Source organism: Leptonychotes weddellii, chromosome 3 (genome assembly GCF_054177405.1).
Source record: "Leptonychotes weddellii isolate Sample4059 chromosome 3, ASM5417740v2, whole genome shotgun sequence".
Classification (NCBI taxonomy): Eukaryota; Metazoa; Chordata; class Mammalia; order Carnivora; family Phocidae; genus Leptonychotes; species Leptonychotes weddellii.
The window spans coordinates 86,223,255-86,245,387 of NC_138371.1; the positions used below are offsets into that span (position 1 = coordinate 86,223,255).

The 22,133-nt window shown below is 36.4% G+C and overlaps 1 protein-coding gene across 2 annotated transcripts in view; it reads right to left on the reverse strand.

Moving 5' to 3' along the window:
- Positions 1–22,133, reverse strand: part of RAB3GAP1 (RAB3 GTPase activating protein catalytic subunit 1) — a 115,579-nt gene that overhangs the window by 75,017 nt on the left and 18,429 nt on the right. For both annotated transcript variants that reach the window (XM_081814557.1, XM_081814556.1), the window contains exons 4-5: positions 8,963–9,095; positions 6,738–6,816 (exon numbers count right to left, since the gene is read on the reverse strand). In XM_081814557.1, the coding sequence (XP_081670683.1) occupies positions 6,738–6,816; positions 8,963–9,095 (212 nt within the window). The remainder of the gene's footprint in view (positions 1–6,737; positions 6,817–8,962; positions 9,096–22,133) is intronic.

Consider the following 22,133-nt stretch of genomic DNA (forward strand, 5'->3'; position numbering starts at 1 on the left):
GGGTGGCTCAGTCGGTTAAGCGACTGCCTTCGGCTCAGGTCATGATCCTGGAGTCCCGGGATCGAGTCCCGCGTCGGGCTCCCTGCTCGGCGGGGAGCCTGCTTCTCCCTCTAACCCTCCCCCCTCTCATGTACTCTCTCTCTCTCTCATTCTCGCTCTCTCAAATAAATAAATAAATCTTTAAAAAAAAAAAAAAAGAGGACATACAAATGTCTAACAGACACATGAAAAGATGCTCAACATCACTCATCATCAGAGAAATACAAATCAAAACTACAATGAGGTATCACCTCACACCTGTCCAAATGGCTAAAATTAACAGCACACAAAATAACAGATGTTGGCAAGGATGTGGAGAAAGAAGAACCCACTTACACTGCTGGCAGGAATGCAAACTGATACAGTCACTCTGGAAAACAGTACGGAGGTTCCTCAAAAAGTTAAAAACAGAACTACACTACAGTCCAGCAACTGCACTACTAGGTATTTACCCAATTTGAAGGGACACATGCATCCAGGTGTTTATAGCAGCATTATCAATAACAATAGCCAAGTTATGGACAGAGCCCAAATGTCCACTGATTGATGAATGGATAAAGAAGTTGTAGTATAGGGGCGCCTGGGTGGCTCAGTTGGTTAAGCATCTGCCTTCAGCTCAGGTCAAGTTCCCAGGGTCCTGGGATCAAGTCCTTGCTCAGCAGGGAGCCTGCTTCTCCCTCTCCCTCTGCCTGCCTCTCTCTCTCTCTGTCAAATAAGTAAATATTTTTTTAAAAAGTTGTGGGGTGATAACACACACACACACAATGGAAAATTAGCCATAAAAAGGAATGGATCTTGACATTTGCAATGACTTAGATGGAGCTAGAGTGTATTATGCTAAGCAAAGTCAGTCAGAGCTTTAAAGGCAAATACCATATGATTTCACTCACATATGGAATTTAATGCAAGAAAAAGATGAACATGGGGGAGAGGGGAAAAAGAGAGAGGAAAACCAGAGAACAGACTCAACCATAGAGAACAAACTGAGGGTTGCTGGAGGGGAGGTGGGCAAGGGTATAGGTTAAAAGGGTGATGGGTATTAAGGAGGGCACTTGTGATGAGCACTGGGTGCTGTATCTAAGTGATGAATCACTAAGTTCTACTCATGAAACTAGTATTACACTATATATTAACCAACTGGAATTTAAATAAAAACTTGGAGAAAAAAAAATCTGACAAAACATATACAGGATTTATATGCTGAAAACAGTAAGACACTGATAAAAGAAATCAAAGAAGATGTAACCTGGTGAGACCATGTTCATAAAATGAAAGATTCTGCATAGCAAAGATACCAATTCTCCCTAAACAATCTAGAGATTTAAGGCAATTACAATGAAAATTCCAGCAGGACTTTTTATAGATATAAATAAAACAATTCTAAAATGTAAATGGAAAAGCAAAGGAGCTAGAAAAGTCAACACAACTGTGAAAAGGAGAAACAGAGTTGGAGGAATCACACCACCTAAATTAAAGACTTATAAAACTATAGGAACCAAGAGCATATAGACATATACCCACACAAATATGGCCAAGTGATTTTTGACAAAAGCATAAAAGTCAGTCAATGGAGAAAGGAAGCTCTTTTCAACAAATGATACTGGAACAACTGAACATTCATTTGCAAAAAAAGAACCCTGACCCGAAACTCTTATACAAAAAAATTAACTTGAAACAGATAACAGATCTACATACAAAATGTAAAACTTTTAGAATAAAACATAGAATTGGTCATATGATCAAAGTTAACTAGTGATTAAGTCATGTTGATAACATGACCTTCTGATATGTGATGAAAAAGGCAATTAATTCACCTCAATGGTATTCTTTCCAAAATCCCACAACTCAACTATTATCAAAAGCAAAACAGAGACAAACCCAAATTGAACGACATTCTACAAAATACCTGATTCGACCTCCTCAAAACTGTTAAGGCGATGAAAAATAAGGAAAGACTGAGAAACTTTCAAAGACCAGAGACTAAACAAACCAAAAAGACATGATGACTAAATGCTTGGATCCTAAAACAGAAAATAGACTTTAATGGAAAAACTAGTTAAAAGTTAAGCTAATAACAAGGGACCAATGTTGGTTTCGCAGTTTTGACACATATATCATGGTAATATAAGCTGCTAACAGTAGGGAGAGCTGGGTGAGGATAACATACTAGAACATACTGGACTATCTTTGCAACTTTCTATAAATGTAAAATAAACCAAAAATTTTTTTAAGTTTATTTTTAAAACATATGAGAAAGCTCTGGGACCCGGTGCAAAGAGTTCTTAGACATGGCACCAAAACATGACCCATAAAGTAAAAAATTAATAAACTGACAGGACAACACACCTATTACAATGGCTAAAATAAAAAATACTAGCACCAAGTGCTGATGAGTACAAACAGCAACTGGAACTCTTATACATTGTTGGTGAAATGTAAAATGGTTCAGTCACTCAAGAAATCAGTTTGGGGGGCGCCTGGGTGGCTCAGTCGGTTAAGCATCTGCCTTCAGCTCAGGTCATGATCGTGGAGTCCCAGGATCGAGTCCCACATCGGGCTCCCTGCTCAGCGAGGAGTCTGCTTCTCCCTCTGACCCTCCCCCCTCTCATGCTCTCTCTCTCTTATTCTCTCTCAATAAATAAAAAATCTTTAAAAAAAAAAAAAAATCAGTTTAGCCATTTTTTTTTAATTAAGTTTTTAATTCCAGTATAGTTAACATACAATGTTACACTAGTTTTAGGTGTACAATACAGTGACTCAACAATTCCATACAACACCCAGGGCTCATCATGACAAATGCACTCCTGAATCCCCATCATCTATTTCATCCAATCCCCCCACCCACCTCCCCTCTGATAATCATCAGTTTGTTCTCTATAATTAAGTTTGTTTCTTAGTTTGTCTTTTTCCTTTTGCTGGTTTGTTTCTTAAATGCTACATGAGTGAAGTTATGTGGTATTTCTTTCTGACTTATTTCACTTAGCACTATAACCTCTAGCTCCATCCATGATGTTGCAAATGGCAAGATTTCATTTTTTTATGGCTGAATAATATTCCTGTGTGCATGCACACACACACCATATCTTTTTTATCCATTCATCTATCATTGGACACACTTGGGCTGCTTTCCCATCTTGGCTATTGTAAATAATGCTGCTATAAACATAGGGATCCATGTATCCCTTTGAGTAAGTGTTTTCATATTTTGGGGGTAAATACCAGGACTGCGATTACTGGATCATAGGGTAGTTCTACTTTTAACTTTCTGAGGAGCCTCCATACTATTCTTCCCAATGGCTGCACCAGTTTGCATTCCCACCAACAGTGCAAAAGGGATCCTTTTTCTCCACATCCTCACCAACACTTACTGTTTCTTGTGTTTTTTACTTCAGCCATTCTGACAGGTGTGAGCTGGTATCTCACTGTAATTTTGATTTGCATTTCCTTGATGATGACCAATGTTGAACATCTTTTCACATGTCTGTTTGGCCATCTGGATGTCTTTTTTGAAGAAACGTCTGTTCAGGCTTGCCCATTTTTTAACTGGGTTACTTGTTTTTTGGGTGTTGAGTTGTATCAGTTCTTTATATATTTTGGATACTAACCCTTTATGGGATAGGTCACTTGCAAATATCTTTTCCCAATCAGTAGGCTGCCTTTTAGTTTTGTTGACTGTTTCCTTCATTGTGCGGAAGCTTTATATTCTGATGCAGTCACAATAATATATTTTGGCCATTTTTTATAAAGTTAAAAATAAACACTTACCATATGACTAGCAATCTCAACCTAGGTATTTAGCCCAGTGAACTAAAAATGTACTTTCACACAAAAATCTGTTCACATATATTTATAAAAGCTCTATTCATAAATGACCAACCTAGAAACAACCTTAACATCCTTCAACAAGTGAATGAATAAACAAACTGTGATATACCCTCACAAAATACTACTCAGCAATAAAAAGGAACAAGCTACTGATATAGAATTACTTAAAAAGATCTTGAAAGCATTACATTGAAAGAAGCTAGTCTCAAACAGTTACTGTATGATTCTATGACATTCTTAAAAGGACAAAGCTATCAAAACTAAAAATATATCAGTAATTGCCAGAAATAATAATGGACAAGAAGTTTTTTGGGAGGTTACACAATTGTTGTATATCCTGATTATGGTAGGAGTTTTAAAAAACCTATATATATGTGTTGAAGTTCAGTGAACTATTCATTAAAAGAAAGTCAATTTTACTATATGCTAATTTTTAAAATAAAAATTTTTTTAAGTAAATGTAAAGGTTAAAAAAACTACTAACAAGTGATTTTCATTAATATAAAGAAATATATCACTAACAAGTACTTCATTAATACACAGAAAGGTTTTGCTTATTTATTCAACAAATATTTTTAAACTATGGACAATGTGTCAAACCCAGTTGTAGGAAATAAATATTAAAAAGCTGAACAGAACGAATATGTTTTGTCTGTGGAATGGACATGAATTGGGGGAGACTAGATGTCAGACTGTAGTAGGTTACATAGTGTTCCCTATGTTCCCAACATTCATGTCTATCTAGAAGATTTAAAAAAAAAAAGCTGAACAGAAATTATATAACAGCATTCAGAGTTTGATAAACATACTATGTACCATTATCTTACTAAATCCTCACAATTACTCTTAAAGGTGCATATTATTTATTATTCTGTCTTTATCAACGTAGAAACCAACTCAGAGAAATTAAGTAATTTGCCCAAAGTTAACAGTAAGTATTTGAGCTAGAAATTAAACATAAGTGTGTCTAATTCAGTGTCTGGCCAAACAGTAGATATTTAATTAATGTTGAATGAATGAATACATGCAAACTCATGCTCTATGATATCGTGCTGCTTTCTAAAGATTTTTTTTTTTTTTTTATTTATTTATTCATGAGAGACAGAGAGAGAGACAGAGGCAGAGGGAGAAGCAGGCTCCCAAGGAGCAGGGAGCCCGATGCGGGACTCGATCCCAGGACCCTGGGAGCATGACCTGAGCCGAAGGCAGACGCTTAACGACTGAGCCACCCAGGCGTCCCTCGTGCTGCTTTCTGATGTATTCTGTCATTTTAAATGTATATATTCACATTTTAAAAGATCAGAAGAGAATCTGAATTAAATTAAATGGCAATGTACTCAATTCTCTTATATTTGTTTAAGTTGTTTAAGTTCACAGTTTTTAAAAGATCACACTAAAATGACAGGCATACCCAGTTTATTTGCATTTGCAATTAGTTTTAGCGTGCTACAGTCTACTTGTTATAGCAATCACACTAGAATGAAGAAAAAAGAAGCAAAGGTACCATTTTTTCCTTTCTTAGAAATTCTTTAATAAAAAATCAAGGGGTGCCTGGGTGGCTCGGTTGGTTAAGCAACCGACTCTTGATTTCAGCTCAGGTCATGATCTCAGGGGCATCAGGCTCCTTGCTTAGCATGGAGTCTGCTTGAGGATTCTCTCTCTCCCCCCGCCTCTGCCCCTCCCCCCACTTGCACACACGTTCTCTCTCAATGAATCTAAAAAAAAAAAAAACTCAAGAGACCAACTCACACCAACACACTAATGTAAAACCAGTAAAAAAATTTATTTTAACTAGGTCTCCTTTCTTGACCATATACTCACACTGGAGACATTTTGGTGGTGGTATGCTTCAACACCACCCCTACCAAAATAAGATAAAGACCTTTTAAGTGTGATGTACCTCTTATATTAATTTATCACATTTATAATTTAGATATAAGTGAGTCATGATGTTATCATGTAACTGATATCAACATTTTATCTCAAGTCAATTTCCAACAATAAATACTAAGTTTTCTATGATATGTAAATGTTCTATGCTAGTCATCAGAATTATAGTTAGGCTCTACCCTAGATTATGAAATATATTGTGCAGAAAGAGTTAACAGCAGGCCTGTGACTACTATCCTTAGAATGGCCTGCATGTAAGGCTGACCTTCAGCAGGCTTCTAGGAATTTGGATTTGGAGAGGGTTCTCAAAAAAACCCTCCAAGAAGAGTTACTATGCTTGGGCGCCTGGGTGGCTCAGTCGTTAAGCATCTGCCTTCGGCTCAGGTCATGATCCCAGGGTCCTGGGATCAAGCCCCACACTGGGCTCCCTGCTCAGCGGGAAGCCTGCTTCTCCCTCTCCCACTCCCCCTGCTTGTGTTCCCTCTCTCGCTGTGTCTCTGTCAAATAAATAAATAAAATCTTAAAAAAAAAAAAAAAAGTTACTGTGCTTAAACTGTTTGTACAAACAATGTGGTTTATGCTAAAAACCTGCTCTCCTTCTGGGAGTCTGAAATTTTGTTAGGTACCAGTCAGAGGCAGTGCCAGCCCCCAAATATAAACCCTGAGAGCTGAGCCTCTAAACAAGCTTCCCTGGTAGAAAACATTTCATACATGTTATCACAACTTGTTGCTAAGGAAATTAAGTATGTTCTGTGTGACTCCATTAGCAAAGCACTCAAACACTAGTTCCTCCAAACTTTGCCTCAGGCACCTCTTTTCCCTGTGTTGATTTTGTTTGCAGACTGTCGCTGTAATAAATCGTAGTAAGTGCAACAATATGCTGAATTTTGTGCATCTTCCTAGCAAATCACTGAACCTGGGGGAGATGTTGGAGTCTCCCCAACACACACACTAAAAGTTACCTGAGTAAAACGTATACCTACCATCTTACCAGGCAATGTGCTCTTGGAGGAAAGTCATTATTCATACACAACAAATCTTGCATAGATTGTGGAATAACATCTACAAAAACATTTAATAGTGAAAAAATTAGTATGTTCATTTTAAGGCAAAATTTTATAACATGTCTGAAAAAAAATCACATTATGTAACATGTCATGCTCGTGTAGTTTTGCAATTGCTTAAGGATTTGTATCTAGGACTAGCTCTAAGATTTGGGATGACAGATGTCTCTCTCCCATTGTCCTTTATTTTAAAAAAGCCAGCCTCTAAAAACGAAAGTATTATTCTTACATGTGTAGTATTTCCTTTCTTCTAAGTCATGACTCAAACGTTTTCTCATCCTTCCTAGAAAGCCATGTTTTATCTGTTCTTCTTGGTCTGCCCTGTCCCTACTTTTCTTCAAAATTCTACTTAGAATCTTGTCAACATCTTATCACCTCCTATGGCTAGTCTTTGCTGGCCTCTGGCCATCTTAAGTGTTCTTATAAAACCACTAACCAGCTTCCCACTTATTACCCATGCATCTTTAAGCACTTGTATTGCCATTTATAGTAAGATACTGATATAAATGATCCTTATTTATTCATAAATGCATAATAAATTCAAAGTATAAAGAATATTTGTTCATAAAAATATTTCCTTTTGCTGTATAGCCATCATTCCTTAGCCAATTTATATTTTGTTCATTTTCAAAAAGAATAGGAGAACTTGATGCTTTAACTGAAGCAATGAACAACCCCAACAAAATAAAAGATCAGTGCTCAAATCTTCTGACCTCTGATAGTACAGTTTTAAATGTGTATCTCCAAATTAAATGAGTTGATGATTTACTTGTAACTTCTCTCATTAGGTACAGCCTTAATCACAACCAAACTGAAACTGCACAATACATATACATATGCAATAATAATGACTTAACTAACTTAAATCCATTCATCTTCTCTCATATCACAGTCTCCTATATGAGTTCATCTCAGAAACACTGATTCTAAGCCTCATTATTATAAGAGCCTCTCCTTGATAGATGATCTTTCCTCAAATAACAGCACTCAAGATTTCTCTACCTTAACAGTTCCTTCATTAGTCAGCAGAATGTAGGACCTGGAAATCTCTGGGCTATTATCAGACTTCCCACCAGTTGCACATATTTCCCTCAACCCCTTACTCCTAAAGTACATACATTCATCTTCTGGTGTAATTATTTTATTTAGTGCATAACTGTCACTATATATGTGTATAGATGGTCAATGTTATCTGTCCTAGTTTATGAATCTGAATACAGATGCTAACTATTGTTTCTAAAAAGAATGCACAGAATACAAAAGGTAATATAATTTTATTCCTATACAAGAATAGGTGCAAATATTTCAGGCCTACACTTACAAATGATAATCTGTTTTGATGAGAAAAACTTTTTTTAATTTATTTTTTCAATTGAAATATAATTGACATTTAACACTATATTACTGTCAGGTATACAACATAACAACTCATTAACTGTATACACTACAAAATGATCACCGTAAGTGTAGTCAATATCTGTCACCAGTTAACAACAAAACTTTCCTTGTCATAAGAACTTTTACAATTTGCTCTCCAAGCAACTTTCAAATACACAATACAGTACTATTAACTACAGTTACCATGCTGTACATTAATTACATCCCCACGACTTACTTATTTTATAACTGTAAATTTGTACCTTTTGGCCCCTTTTATCCTTTATAGACCATATCCCCTTACTGGACTGTAAATTTCTTTTAACTGTGGGTTAAAAGTGCACTCAATAAATATTTGTTAATCTAATTAATTTTGAAATGATTGCTATGACTGTTCTTTAAAAAGATCATATTCTGGGGCGCCTGGGTGGCTCAGTTGGTTAAGTGATTGCCTTCAGCTCAGGTCATGATCCTGGAGTCCTGGGATCGAGTCCCGCATCAGGCTCCCGGCTCGGCGGGGAGCCTGCTTCTCCCTCTGACCCTATCCCCTCTCATGCTGTTTCTCTCTCTCTCTCTCTCTCAAATAAATAAATAAATAAAATCTTTAAAAAAAAAAAATCATATTCTGTTTCAGATGTAGTGAAACAACTTGGCAAATGTAAAACATCTCCAGAGGACATAACCTAATTAAGAGAACTAAATTCATAATTCAAAATTATAATCACTCTTACACTCAAGAGTTTCAAAATATGTAGCTAACAACTTACCTTCCAATACTTCATCCTTTCCTTCTTTATCAGTGGAGTCTTGTACAAGATAATGATGAGTGACTGAGAACTTGAAGTCAGCAAAGGAAATTTCATCTGATTTCTCTTCCCATGTTCCAGAAGTAAATATACCCTATATTTAACAACAAAATGGAAAAACATCCTCATTAAAAAATTCCCTTAAAATATTAACTATCAAGTGACATACAAAATTACAATTTTTGAATAATCTTGTGAGATAAATATATAAAATCAAGAATATACAGTAAGTCCCATGCCTCTTACATACAAAAAAAAAAAAAAAAACCTCTCTACCATTAGCAGAATCTCTGAGTTACTTTTAGCTGAAAATGATAACATTTTATAAATTTTATAATTCAAAAAAAATATATGGCAATAAAATGTACTTTTATAAAAATCTCAAATCTGATAACATCACTATAGAGTACAGAGCATTACTGGATATCAGAAATTGCTTAATAAAAAAGCAGTTTGTAGAATCAACTTGAGTGACATGATATTTGTAGCACTTATTTGCTTAATATGTTCTGCAACCATCTTTATCAAGCTTTGGTATTCAAATATTTTCATTTAAATAGCAACTCCTTGACTGGAAAACACTTTAATTAAAAGTTCCAAAGAGCCCCCTCACTTATACAACATAATCCTAAAAAAAGGATTTTTCCCATGGGCCTCCAATCTCCCATAGCTATTCCTTCCACTGGAGAGGAGGTATATAGTCATTACAGCATATAGCACCACTATGAGGCAGGAAATACCAACCCAGCAACTTGGCAAGCACAGTCCAGTTTCAAACTAGACAGAAAATATGTAAGGAATGAGTCTGTGAATTACTGGGTCTTTATAAAAAGTGTTTTCATGACCATACCTAATGTAGAACACTCAAATTTTTTGTATGTGCTGCTGGCAAAGTTAAGGGTATATGTTAATATATCAAAGAGCAATCTTTTTATTAAGAGAAAAACCACCATGTATGATACATATCAAAACCTATAATTTTGGGCACCTGGGTGGCTCAGTTGGTTAAGCGACTGCCTTCGGCTCAGGTCAAGATCCTGGAGTCCCGGGATCGAGTCCCACATCGGGCTCCCTGCTCGGCAGGGAGTCTGCTTCTCCCTCTGACCCTCCTCCCTCTCATGCTCTCTGTCTCTCATTCTCTCTCGCGAATAAATAAAATCTTAAAATAAAAAAAAAAATTAAAAAAAAAAAACCCATAATTTTATATGTTGGGTGTCTCTAAAGCGAGGTTAACCTAAAATTCTCAAATTGTAATAAGCATTATACACAAAAGCTTGGTGTGCTACGAGGAATGCCCACTATAAAGCAGTTAAGGCTAAAACTAAGGACAAGGGAGAAGCCCAGAAAATGAGAGAAAACCTCATTTGTCAAGCATGCAGAAAAGCTGAAATACTCTATTTAAGTGATATAAAGAAACATTACCTGACCCTAATTTTGGATTCTGAGAATTACTGTTAACCTTACCAATAGCCATCAAGGAGGATTTGGTTGTATTCAATAAACAGGAGGTATACAGGTTCTGTCTCCCAGACAGACTTCTTAAGATAATTAGTTCAACAGAAAACAACACTCTAATCTGCTTTCCTTCAATTCCATTATGATGCAGTCCTTTGACACCAAATTTCAGTGTGGTGTATATTTACAATTAGAATCAGAAATGACAACTGTGGTTCAAAACTAATCTAGTGATTCGTCAAAAATAACCTCTGAGGGCTCCGATCAGACAATAAAAAAGAATGGAAAGAAATAAAACTGTCTGCATTCACAATGATCTGATATGTACCTAGAATAGCCAAAGCAACCTACAAACTACTAAAACTAACTGATGAGCTTATGAAGTCGTGGAATTCAAGATCAATATACAAAAACCATCTGTATTTTTATATACAGGCAGCAAACACTTGGAAAATGATTTTTTTTATATACCACTCTTACAACATCAAAAATAATTAGAAATACATGTAAAAAAGATGAGCAAGAATTCTACCTAAGAATGCTTCAAAACATTGATGAGCGATTATTAGAGACCTAAAAAGAGCTAAATGTACATGGATTGGAAGATACAACAGCATTAAGATGTCATTCTCCTCAAATAGATCTATAAATTCAACACCATCTTAATCAAAATCCCAGCAGGCATTTTGTAGAAATTGGCACGCTGATCCTAAAACTAATATGAAATCCAAAGGACCTAAAATACTTAAAATAATTCTGATGAAAAATATACTACCTCATTTTAAGATTTATTTTGCTATAGTAATTAAGACAGTATAGTACTGGCATAAACACAAATAGATCAATAAGACATAAGAGTCCAGAAATACATTCACACTTATACTCCATTTTACAACAGAGGAGCTACTGCATTTCAGTAGGGAAAGGGGCAAGGATGGTCTTTTCAACAAACAGTCCTGGGATAATAAGATATTCATATGGAGGAAAACGGAGGAGAACTGTCTTTACAACCTTGAGATAGGCATAGACTCCTTCGACAGGACACAAAAGGCACTAATAATAAAATTAAAAATTAAGAAAATGAGGAACACCCAAATCCATAAAGTAGCTAATAACAAACAAAAAGGAACTAATCGGTAATAATAGCAGGGGACTTTAACACCCCATTCACATCAATGGACAGATCATCTATCTAAACAGAAAATCAACAAGGAAACAACGGCTTTGAATGACACAATGGATTTAACAGATATATTCAGGATATTCCATCATATGACAGCAGAATACACCTTCTTTATAAGTGCACATGCAACATTCTCCTGAACAATCACATGTTAGGCCACAAAACAAGCCTCAACAAATTCAAAAAGACCACCATGTATCTTTTCTGATAACACTATAAAACTAGGAGTCAAGCACAAGAAAAAATCTGGAAACACCACAAATACATGGACGTTAACTAACATGCTAATAAGCAATGAATGAGTCAACCAGGAAATAAAAGAAGAAATAATAAAATACATGGGGGAAAAAAAGAAAATGAAAACATAACAGTTCAAAACCTTTGGGATATACCAAAAGTTTTAAAAGGGAACTTTACAGCAACAGGTCTAACTCAAGAAGCAAGAAAAATCTCAAACAACCTAACCTTATATGTAAGGGAGCTTCTGTAAAGATAACAATTAACAAAACCTAAAACCAACAAAGGGCAGGAAATAATAAAGATTAAAGCAGAAATAAATGAAATAGAAACCTAAAAAAACATTGGAACAGATCAATGAAACCAGGAGCTGGTTTGTTTGGGAAAAAAAAAAAAAAATCAATAAAATTGATAAACTTCTAGCCAGACTAATCAATAAAAAAAGAAGACTCAAATAAAATCACAAATGAGAAGAAATAACAACAAACATCAGAGAAATACAAACAATTATGAGAGAATATTATGAAAAAACTATATGCCAACAAATTGGACAACGTAGAAGAAATGGATAAATTCCTAGAAACATCAAAACTGAAACAGGAAGAAACAAAATTTGAACAGATCATTAACCAGCAAAGAAATTAAATCCGTAATCAAAACTCTCCCAAGAAACAAATGTCCAAGACCAGATGGTTTCACAGGCAAATTCTACCAAATGTTTAAAGAGTTGGGATGCCTGGGTAGCTCAGTCGGATAAGCGTCTGCCTTTGGCTCAGGTTATGATCCCAGGGTCCTGGGATCGAGCCCCGCATTGGTCTCCCTGCTCAGCGGGAAGCCTGCTTCATTCTCTCCCACTCCCCCTGCTTGTGTTCCCTCTCTCACTATATCTCTCTCTGTCAAATAAATAAATAAAAATCTTTAAAAAAATAAAAAAATTTTAAAAATTAAATATAAATAGTTAATTTCTATTCTTCTCAGGCACCTGGGTGGCTCAGTCAGTTAAGCATCTGCCTTCAGCTCATGTCATGATCCCACGGTCCTGGGATGCAGTCCCATATCAGGCTCCCTGGAAAGCAGGAAGTCTTCTTCTCCCTCTCCTTTTGGCCCTCTCCCCACTCTTGTGTTCTTTCTCACTCACTCTGCTCGCTCTCCCAAATAAATTTTTTTTTTAAAAAATCTATTCTTGGGCACCTGGGTGGCTCAGTCGTTAAGCGTCTGCCTTCGGCTCAGGTCATGATCCCAGGGTCCTGGGATCGAGTCCCACATCGGGCTCCCTGCTCAGCAGGAAGCCTGCTTCTCCCTCTCCCACTCCCCCTGCTTGTGTTCCTGCTCTCGCTATCTCTCTCTCTCTGTCAAATAAATAAATAAAATCTTAAAAAAAAAAATCTATTCTTCTCAAACTATTCCAAAATATAGAAAAGGAAAACTTCCAAATTCATTCCATCACGCCAGCCTTATCCTGATACCAAAACCAGACAGACACCACAAAAAAAGAGAAATACAGGCAAATATCCTTGAAGAACACAAATGCAAAAATACTAAAGAGAATACTAGCAAACTGAATACAGCAATACATTAAAAAATCATTCATGCTGAGCAAGTGGGATTTATTCCCAGGATGCAAGGGTGATTAAATATTCGCAAATCAATCAAAGTGATAATATCACAGCAATAAGAGGAAGTATAAGACCCATATGATCATCTCAGTAGTGGAAAAAAGAATCTGACAAACTACCACATCAACTCATGATAAAAACCCTCAACAAAGCAGGTTGAGAGAGAACTACATCAACACAATAAAGGCCCTATAGGAAAAACCCACAACTAAAATCATCCTTTATGGGGAAAAATAGAGCTTTTCCCCTAAGGTCAGAAACAATACAAGGAGGGCCACTCTCACCACTTTTACTCAACACAGTACTGGAAGTGCCAGCCACAGCAATCAGACAACAAAAAGAAATCAAAGGTTTCCAAATTGTTAAGGAACAAGTCAAACTTCCACTATTTGCAGATGCCATGATACTATATAGAGGAAACCCAAAAGACTCCACGAAAAAACTGCTTAGAACTATTTAATGAATTCAGTAAAGTTGCAGGATGCAAAATCAAGATACAGAAATCTATTGCATTTCTATATTCCAATAATGAAGCAGCAGAAAAAGAAATTGAGAAAACAACCCCATTTACAATTGCACCAAAAATAGTAAGACACCTAGGAAGAAACCTAACCAAAGAGGTGAAACACTTGTACTCTAAAACTATAAAACACTGATGAAAAAAAATTGAAGATGATACAAAGAAATGGGAAAACATTCCATCTTCATGGACTGGAAGAATACTGTTAAAATGTCTATATTACCCAAAGCAATCTACTCATTTAATGCAATCCCTATCAAAATACCAACAGCATTTTTCACAGAACTAGAACAAATAATCCTAAAATTTGTATGGAACCACAAAAGACCCAGACTAGCCAAAGCAATCTTTTTTATTTTTTTAAAAGATTTATTTATTTATTTTAGAGAGTGTGTGCATGCAAGCAAGGGAGGGGGCAGAGGGAAAGAGAATCTCAAGCAGACTCCCCACTGAGTGTGGAGCCCAATACGGAGCTCAATTCCACGACCCTGAGATTATGATCTGAGCCGAAATCAAGAGTCAGATGCTTAACCGACTGAGCCATCCAGGAGCCCCTAGCCAGAGCAATCTTGAAAAAGAAAAACAAAGCTGGAGACATCACGATTCTAGAGTTCATGTTATATTACAAAGCTGTAATGATCAAAACAGTATGGTACTGGCACAAAAATAGACACATAAACCAATGGAACAGAATAGAAAACCCAGAAACTAACCCACAACTGTAGGCCCAATTAATCTTCAACAAAGCAGGAAAGAATATCCAATAATAAAAGATTGTCTCTTCAACAAATGGTATTTGGGAGAAGTGGACATCAACATGCAGAAGAATGAAACTGGACCACTTTCTCACACAAACACAAAAATACATTTAAAATGGATTAAACAGGAGTCCAAGACGGTGGAGGAATAGGAGACCTAAATTTCGTCTGGTCCCAGGAATTCAGCTAGATAGTTATCAAACCATTCTCAACACCTACGAACTCAACAGGAGATCGAAGAAAAGAACAGCAGCAACTCTATGAAAAGAAAAGTGACTACTTTCTGGAGGTAGGACGTACAGAGAAGCAGATCTGAGGCAATATACGGGAAAATAGAATGCAGGGGGGAGGGAGCCTCCAACAGCCAGCTACCGGAAAATGACAGAGCAGCAGAGCATAAAATCGGAACTTTTAGAAGTCTGCTCCGGTGAGGGACGTCACTCCAATGGCTAAGTGGGGGATGGAACCTTCGCTGGGACCCATTGAAAGGGGTCCTCTAAGCAAAGAGAGAGCCTAAAAGTAACACAGACCAAAAAGGAACAGAAACAATATACCATAACAGTCACCTTACAGGCAATACAATGGCACTATATTCTTATCTTTCAATAGTTACCCTGAATATAAATGGGCTAAATGCCCCAATCAAAAGACACAAGGTATCAGACTGGATAAAAAAGCAAGACCCATCAATACGCTGTCTGCAAGAGACTCATTTTAGACGCAAAGACAAGTATCATTTGATCTTACTGATACGAGGAATTTGAGAAGCAAGACAGAGGGTCACAGGGGAAGGGAGGGAAAAATTAAACAAGGCGAAACCAGAGAGGGAGACAAACCATAAGAGACTCTTAATCTCAGGAAACAAACTTAGAGTTGCTGGAGTGGAGCGGGTGGGAGAGATGGGGTGGCTGGGTCATGGACATTGCAGAGGGTTTGTGTTGTGGTCAAAGCTTCTGCACAATGAAGCAAACAGTCAACAAAACTAAAAGGCAACCTACTGAAAAGGAAAAGATATTTGCATATGACATATCCCATAAAGGGTTAATATCCAAAATATATAAAGAACAGATACAACTCAACACCCAAAAAACAAATAACCCAATTAAAACTGGGCAGACATGAACAGACAATTCTCCAAAAAAGACATCCAGATGGCCAACAGACACATGGAAAGATGCTCAACATCACTCATTATGGGGAAATGCAAATCAAAACCATAGTGAGATACCACCTCACCCCTATCAGAATGGCTAATGTCAAAAACACAAGAAATAGTAAGTGTTGACAAAGATGTGAAGAAAAAGGGTCCCTCTTGCACTGCTGGTGGGAATGCAAACTGGTGCAGCCACTGGGGAGAATAGTATGGAGGTTCCTCAAAAAGTTAAAAATAGAACTACCCTATGATCCAGTAATTGAACTACTAGATATTTACCCAAAAAATACAAAAACACTAATTCAAGGCGACATGCACTCTTATGTTTATATAGCAACATTATTTTCAATACCCAAGATATGAAAGCAGCTCAAGTGTATCCATCAATAGATGAATGAATGAAGAAAATGTGACACACTCTTAATTAATGAAACAGACTCTTAATTATAGAGAACAAACTGATGGTTACCAGAGGAGAGGTGATTGCAGGGATGGGTCAAAGAGGTGAGGGGGATTAAGGAGTGCACTTGTGATGAGCACCAGGTGATGTAGGGAATTGCTGAATCACTAAGTGTACACCTGAAACTAATATAACACTGTATATTAACTAACTGTAATTAAAATAAAACTTTAAAAAAGTTTGAGAAAATGAATTTCACTAAAGTAAACATGCTTATCAAAAGACAAGAAGAAAATGATTGGGGAAGCCATGACTGGAGGAAAGACTCAAAATACATATATCTAACAAAAGACTCACAACCAGAATATGAGGATAATTTAAAAAACTAAACAATCTCATTTAAGAAAAAAAAGGAGCAAAACACCTAGCAAAAGAAGATATAAATGACCAATGAGGGTGCCTGGGTGGCTCGGTCAGTTAAGCATCTGCTTTTGGCTCAGGTCATGATCCCAGGATCCTGGGATTAAGTCCTGCATCCAGCTCCCTGCTCAGCGGGGAGTCTGCTTCTCCCTCTGGCCCTCCCCCTGCTCATGATCCCTCTCTCTCTCACACACTCTCTCTCAAATAAATAAAATCTTTTAAAATAAAAATAAATGACCAAGAACACAGTTAACTATCATGAATTAGTAGATACTACCACATATTAGTAGTCATCACTGAAATCCAAATTAAAAAACCACATTGAGATACCACCTCACACCCAATGGAATGACTAAAAATAGAAATCTGACAATGCCACCTGTCAGAAAGAATGGAATAACAAATCTTATACATTGCTAAGAACAGAAAATGGTACAACCAGTTTAGAAAAATGGTTTGGCAATTTTTTTTTTTTTAAGATTTTATTTATTTATTTGATGGAGAGAGAGAGCACACGCAAGGGGAGCAGCAGAGGGAGAGAGAGAAAGAGACTCCCAGCTAAGCAGGGAGCCCAATGTGGGGCTCGATCCCAGACCCTGGGATCATAACCCAAGCTGAAAGCAGACACTTAACTGACTGAGCCACCCAGGCGCCCCACTAATCATTTTTTATATATTTGTTTCTCCACTAGATTGTAAAAAGCAAAGACTATGTATGTTCTATTCTGCTTTGCATCCCAGAACTCAACAGTTCCTACATACTTAATAAGTATCTTAGGAATTACCTTTTTTTAATATTTATAATAAACCCCCATATGTCCCAAAGACACTAGGAAATATGTAATGCATTTTAAGTATGCGAATATATTTAAATATTTAAATATACTTATAAATATTTGTGAATGTATCAGAAATATGTAATATATTTGGATAATATATACACTGTGATCTATTCTAACAACCTGAAACAGCACACAACCCAATCCAAAAGGTATTCTCTCTGACTTGAACTGATATATGTACATCAGAGTCCTTGTGCATTGTTTTTTGTGAAATTTATTTCCTCATTGCATGGGTTAAACACAGATGAGTAAACTCAATGCCTTTCTGGATTAAGAGATTTTCTCTAACACCTAAACACAAGTCATCTTTAGGACTTACTCTTTACCAGAATTTAATTTCATCTTAAATGGCCTATCATGTAAAATATAATCCTCCTTCTATTAAGAAATATAAATTTAACAATTAATTGTTTAGCAAATTAAAAACTGTTTCTTCTACTGCCAAATGCAATACATTATTGAAAGGGAGAAAAACATAGTAAAGCATTAAAAAAACAGTGAATTTTTTTCCATTTCTTTTTTTGAGGAGGATATTGCTATGGTTCTCAACCTAATTAGACTTTAAAATCACTGAAGAGGCTTAAAAAATGTACTGATTACTAGGCTCCACAATAGACCAATTAAATCAAGATCTCTGAGGTTGCAACCTAAACACTAGAATTTTTCAGAAGCTCCTCAAATAATTCCAATGTGCAGCCAAGGTAGACAACCAAATAGTATGGAGCTAAAATTAAAGTTTTCATCCACGGGTATAAGAAATATAAGTATTTCTTAATTAAAATATAAGAATTAAAAAATCATCTGTGCTGGGACAACTGGATATCCACATGCAAAAAAAAATGAAACTGGATCCTTTCCTGAGACTTGACATGAAAAGTAACTCAAAACGGATCACAGATCTAAATGTAAGAGCAAAAACTATAGATACCATCAAGAAAGTTAAAAGATAACCCCCAATGATACATGCTACAACATGAAAAATAGGGGAAAATATTTGCAAATTATATAGCTCCTAAGGGACTTGTATCCAAATGTATAAGCAACTCTAATACTGAATAAAAAGACAAATAATCCAATTTAAAAATGGGCAAAGGATCTGAATAGACATTTCCCTAAAGAAGATATACAAATGGCGAGTAAGAATATGAAAAGATGTTTAATATCAAAAGCCATTAGGCAAATGCAAATCAAAACAACCAGATATCACTTCACATCCAGTAGGATGGCTATAATAAAAAAGATAACAAGTGTTGGTGAGGAAGTGGGGAGATCAGGACAAATACATTGCTGATAAAAATGTAAAATGATGCAACCACTTTGGAAAACAGCCAGGCAGTTCCTCAAAGGGTTAAAAATAAAGTTACCATATGAACCAACAATTATACTCAAAAGAAATGAAAATATACATCCACACAAGAAACTTACACATGAAGGTTCAGCATTACTTGTAATAGCCAAGAAGTAGAAACAATGTAAATGTCAATCAACTGATAAATGGATAAATAAAATGTGGTGAGTCCTTATGATGCAACAGTAATCAAAGACTAATAAATGCTACAATATGGGCCAATCTTGAAAACTTTATGCTAAGCGAAAAAATCCAATATACCAAAGGCTCCATATTGTATGATTCCATTCACACAAAATGTTCAGATTAGACAAATCTACAGAGACAAACAGTAAGTCAGTTGTTGCCTCAGGAGAGGAGAAAATAGTAAGTGACTAACAGGTATAAGGTTTCTTTTGGGAGTGAAGGAACTGTTCTAAAATAGATTGTAGTAATGATTGTACAGCTCGGTCAATATACTAAAAACCACTGAATTATACACCTTAAATTGGTTAACCATACGGTATATAAATTATATCTCAATAAAAAATTTAGACTGAGAAGATTTTCTTTTAATCACAGTATTTTACATCTATCTACTCTGCCTGAAAAACAGTCCAGGCAGTTTCAAATCTGAATGCACAAGAATCTTCTTTAAAAATAAAGAGGGGGTGCATGGGTGGCTCAGTTGATTAAGCGGCTGGCTCTTGGTTTCCGCTCAGGTCACAATCTCAGGGTCCTGTGATGGAGTCCCACGCCCAGCTCCACGCTTGGCAGGGAGTCTGCCTGGGGATTCTCTCCCTCTCCCTCTGCCCCTCCCCCTTTGCACTCATGCGTGTGCTAGCTCTCTCTCTCTCTCTCTAAAATAATCTTTAAAAAATAAAACTCAATGAACATTTCATCCATTTATGGAATAAAACAAACCAAGTGTTTCTCTAGTCAAAGGTGACTCTAAAACAAGTTGTTTTCCTAAAACAAAACAAATATGCCAGTATGCTGGCAAAGTAGCATGCAAATAAACACCTAGAACAGTAGTCGACCCTCACCCGCAATTTCGCTTTCAACGGTTTCAGAAAACCACAGTCAACGTCAATCCAGAAGTGGATGATCCTCCTGACATATGGTCAGAAAATCAGTAGTAGACTAACACTATATCATGATGCCTATGTCATTCACTTCACTTCATCTCATCACGTAGGCATTTTATCATCTCACATCATCACAAGGAGGAAAAAAAAACGGGTGAGCACAGTACAATAAGAGAGACATTCACATAACTTTTATTACAGCATATTGTTATAATTATTGTTTTATTATCAGTTGTTGTTAATCTCTTACTGTGCCTACTTCACAAATTAAACTTTATCATACGTACGTACATATACAAAAAAATATCTATAGGATTCAGTACTATCTGTGGTTTCAGGCATCCAGAGGCATTTTTGTAACATATCCCCCATGGATAAGGGGGAACTACTATAGAACTCAATTCCAATAGATTTTGATGATTCCAAACAGTAACTAAAAGACAGCAAAAACATGAAAGAACATACTTAATCTAGAAAGCTGACATTGCATTCTCCACGTATTTTGTAAAAAGGAGGTTAACTGTTACATTTGAGGAATTTGTTGTGAAATGGATAGAAGTATGTGATATAGTTTGCAATACTAATGAATGTTCCATGGCAAAGTTTCCAGTTCAGTGTATTTATTATACAGTCATGGATACTGGCCATGACAACTTGAAATTAATAAAAAAATGACATCTAATCTTACACAGACACAATCTATAACCTTCCACTCTTCACAGGTAGCCTGGTTGGCCCTCTGCCTGGATCAGGATCATTCCAGTAAAAGCACTAAGGCTCAGTCCAGAAGCTCTTCTACATGGAACTTTGACTTCAGTTCCAGAGGATTATTAAAAACCCTAACAAAGGAAGTTCAGAAACAAAGGGGAATTTGACATGAGTCCCTCTTGAATCAATAAAGAGCCACAAATCATCCAGAGAACATTCAACTACCTAAGAACTCTAACAGTAAGAGATCCTAAGAAAAGGTGACACAGCCAACTACAAGTGAATCAGAACAAATACAACAGGCTAATCTTTAGAGAAAAGAACTACCCAGTAGATTTAAGTATGCATAAGACACATTGGTTGACACAAGTAAGTCTGCTTTACAGGCAACAAGTACTCTTTACCGCCACCTCGGGCACTCAGCTCTAATAGGAGTTTGGGCCTACCTCCACAGCCAGAACTTAAAACTCTTCTGAGTCAGCGTGGCTTGTAATTTAAGCCCAAGCATTTCATCTCTTGATCTGACCTCTCCATCTGTAGAGATGAGCTTCTCACTTGTTTACACAGTACTTGTTTAAACAGTGACATAGGCCCTACACCAAACTAAAGTTCAAAATGTAATTCATGATGTACACTGAAAATTTTACTTCACACTGCAAGAATGTTGTGCTATAACTCAATGGCAAGCAAAAAATCTTTTTAAAATCTACAAAAGAAAGAATTAGGAAATAATAGAACTAAAAACATCTGAAGACACCTCTAATCTCTCTCAGATTAAACCTGAGTTTTTTCAGCCAGAATACATTACATAAAACTTCTCCCCAGCTGGATGATAAATTTTTAACTTCTAGGAGCTCTAAGGAATCAATGAATCAATTTTACTGCAAAAAAGTGTTAAGTAATTCTGTGTTTATATTCTACTCTGCTTAAGCAACTACCATTTGAAAGCCTCTGGTGAATACTTCTGAGAGAGCTGCAGCAGCAACAGCAGCAGGGGCAGCTAATACTAACTGAGATGGCACAGTGCCACACGGGGTTACGGTAAGCAACAAAACTAGATTTTCGGGGTGCCTGAGTGGCTCAGTTGGTTAAGCGACTGCTTTCAGGTCAGGTCATAATTCCGGAGTCCTGGGATCGAGTCCCACATCGGGCTCCCGGCTCAGCGGGGAGCCTGTTTCTCCCTCTGACCCTCTTCCCTCTCATGCTGTTTCTCTCTCTCTCTCTCTTTCAAATAAATAAATAAAATCTTGAAAGAAAGAAAAAAACTAGATTTTCAACACCAGCAGTGCAAAGCCCAGACTCATCACTCAGCTAGACATTTTATATTACAATAAAAACTTTAACACAACAAAGAACTCCAAAAACTTTCAATTTGAAATAAAAGGAAATATGATAAAATGCTAATTTTTTCCTTCTGTATAATATT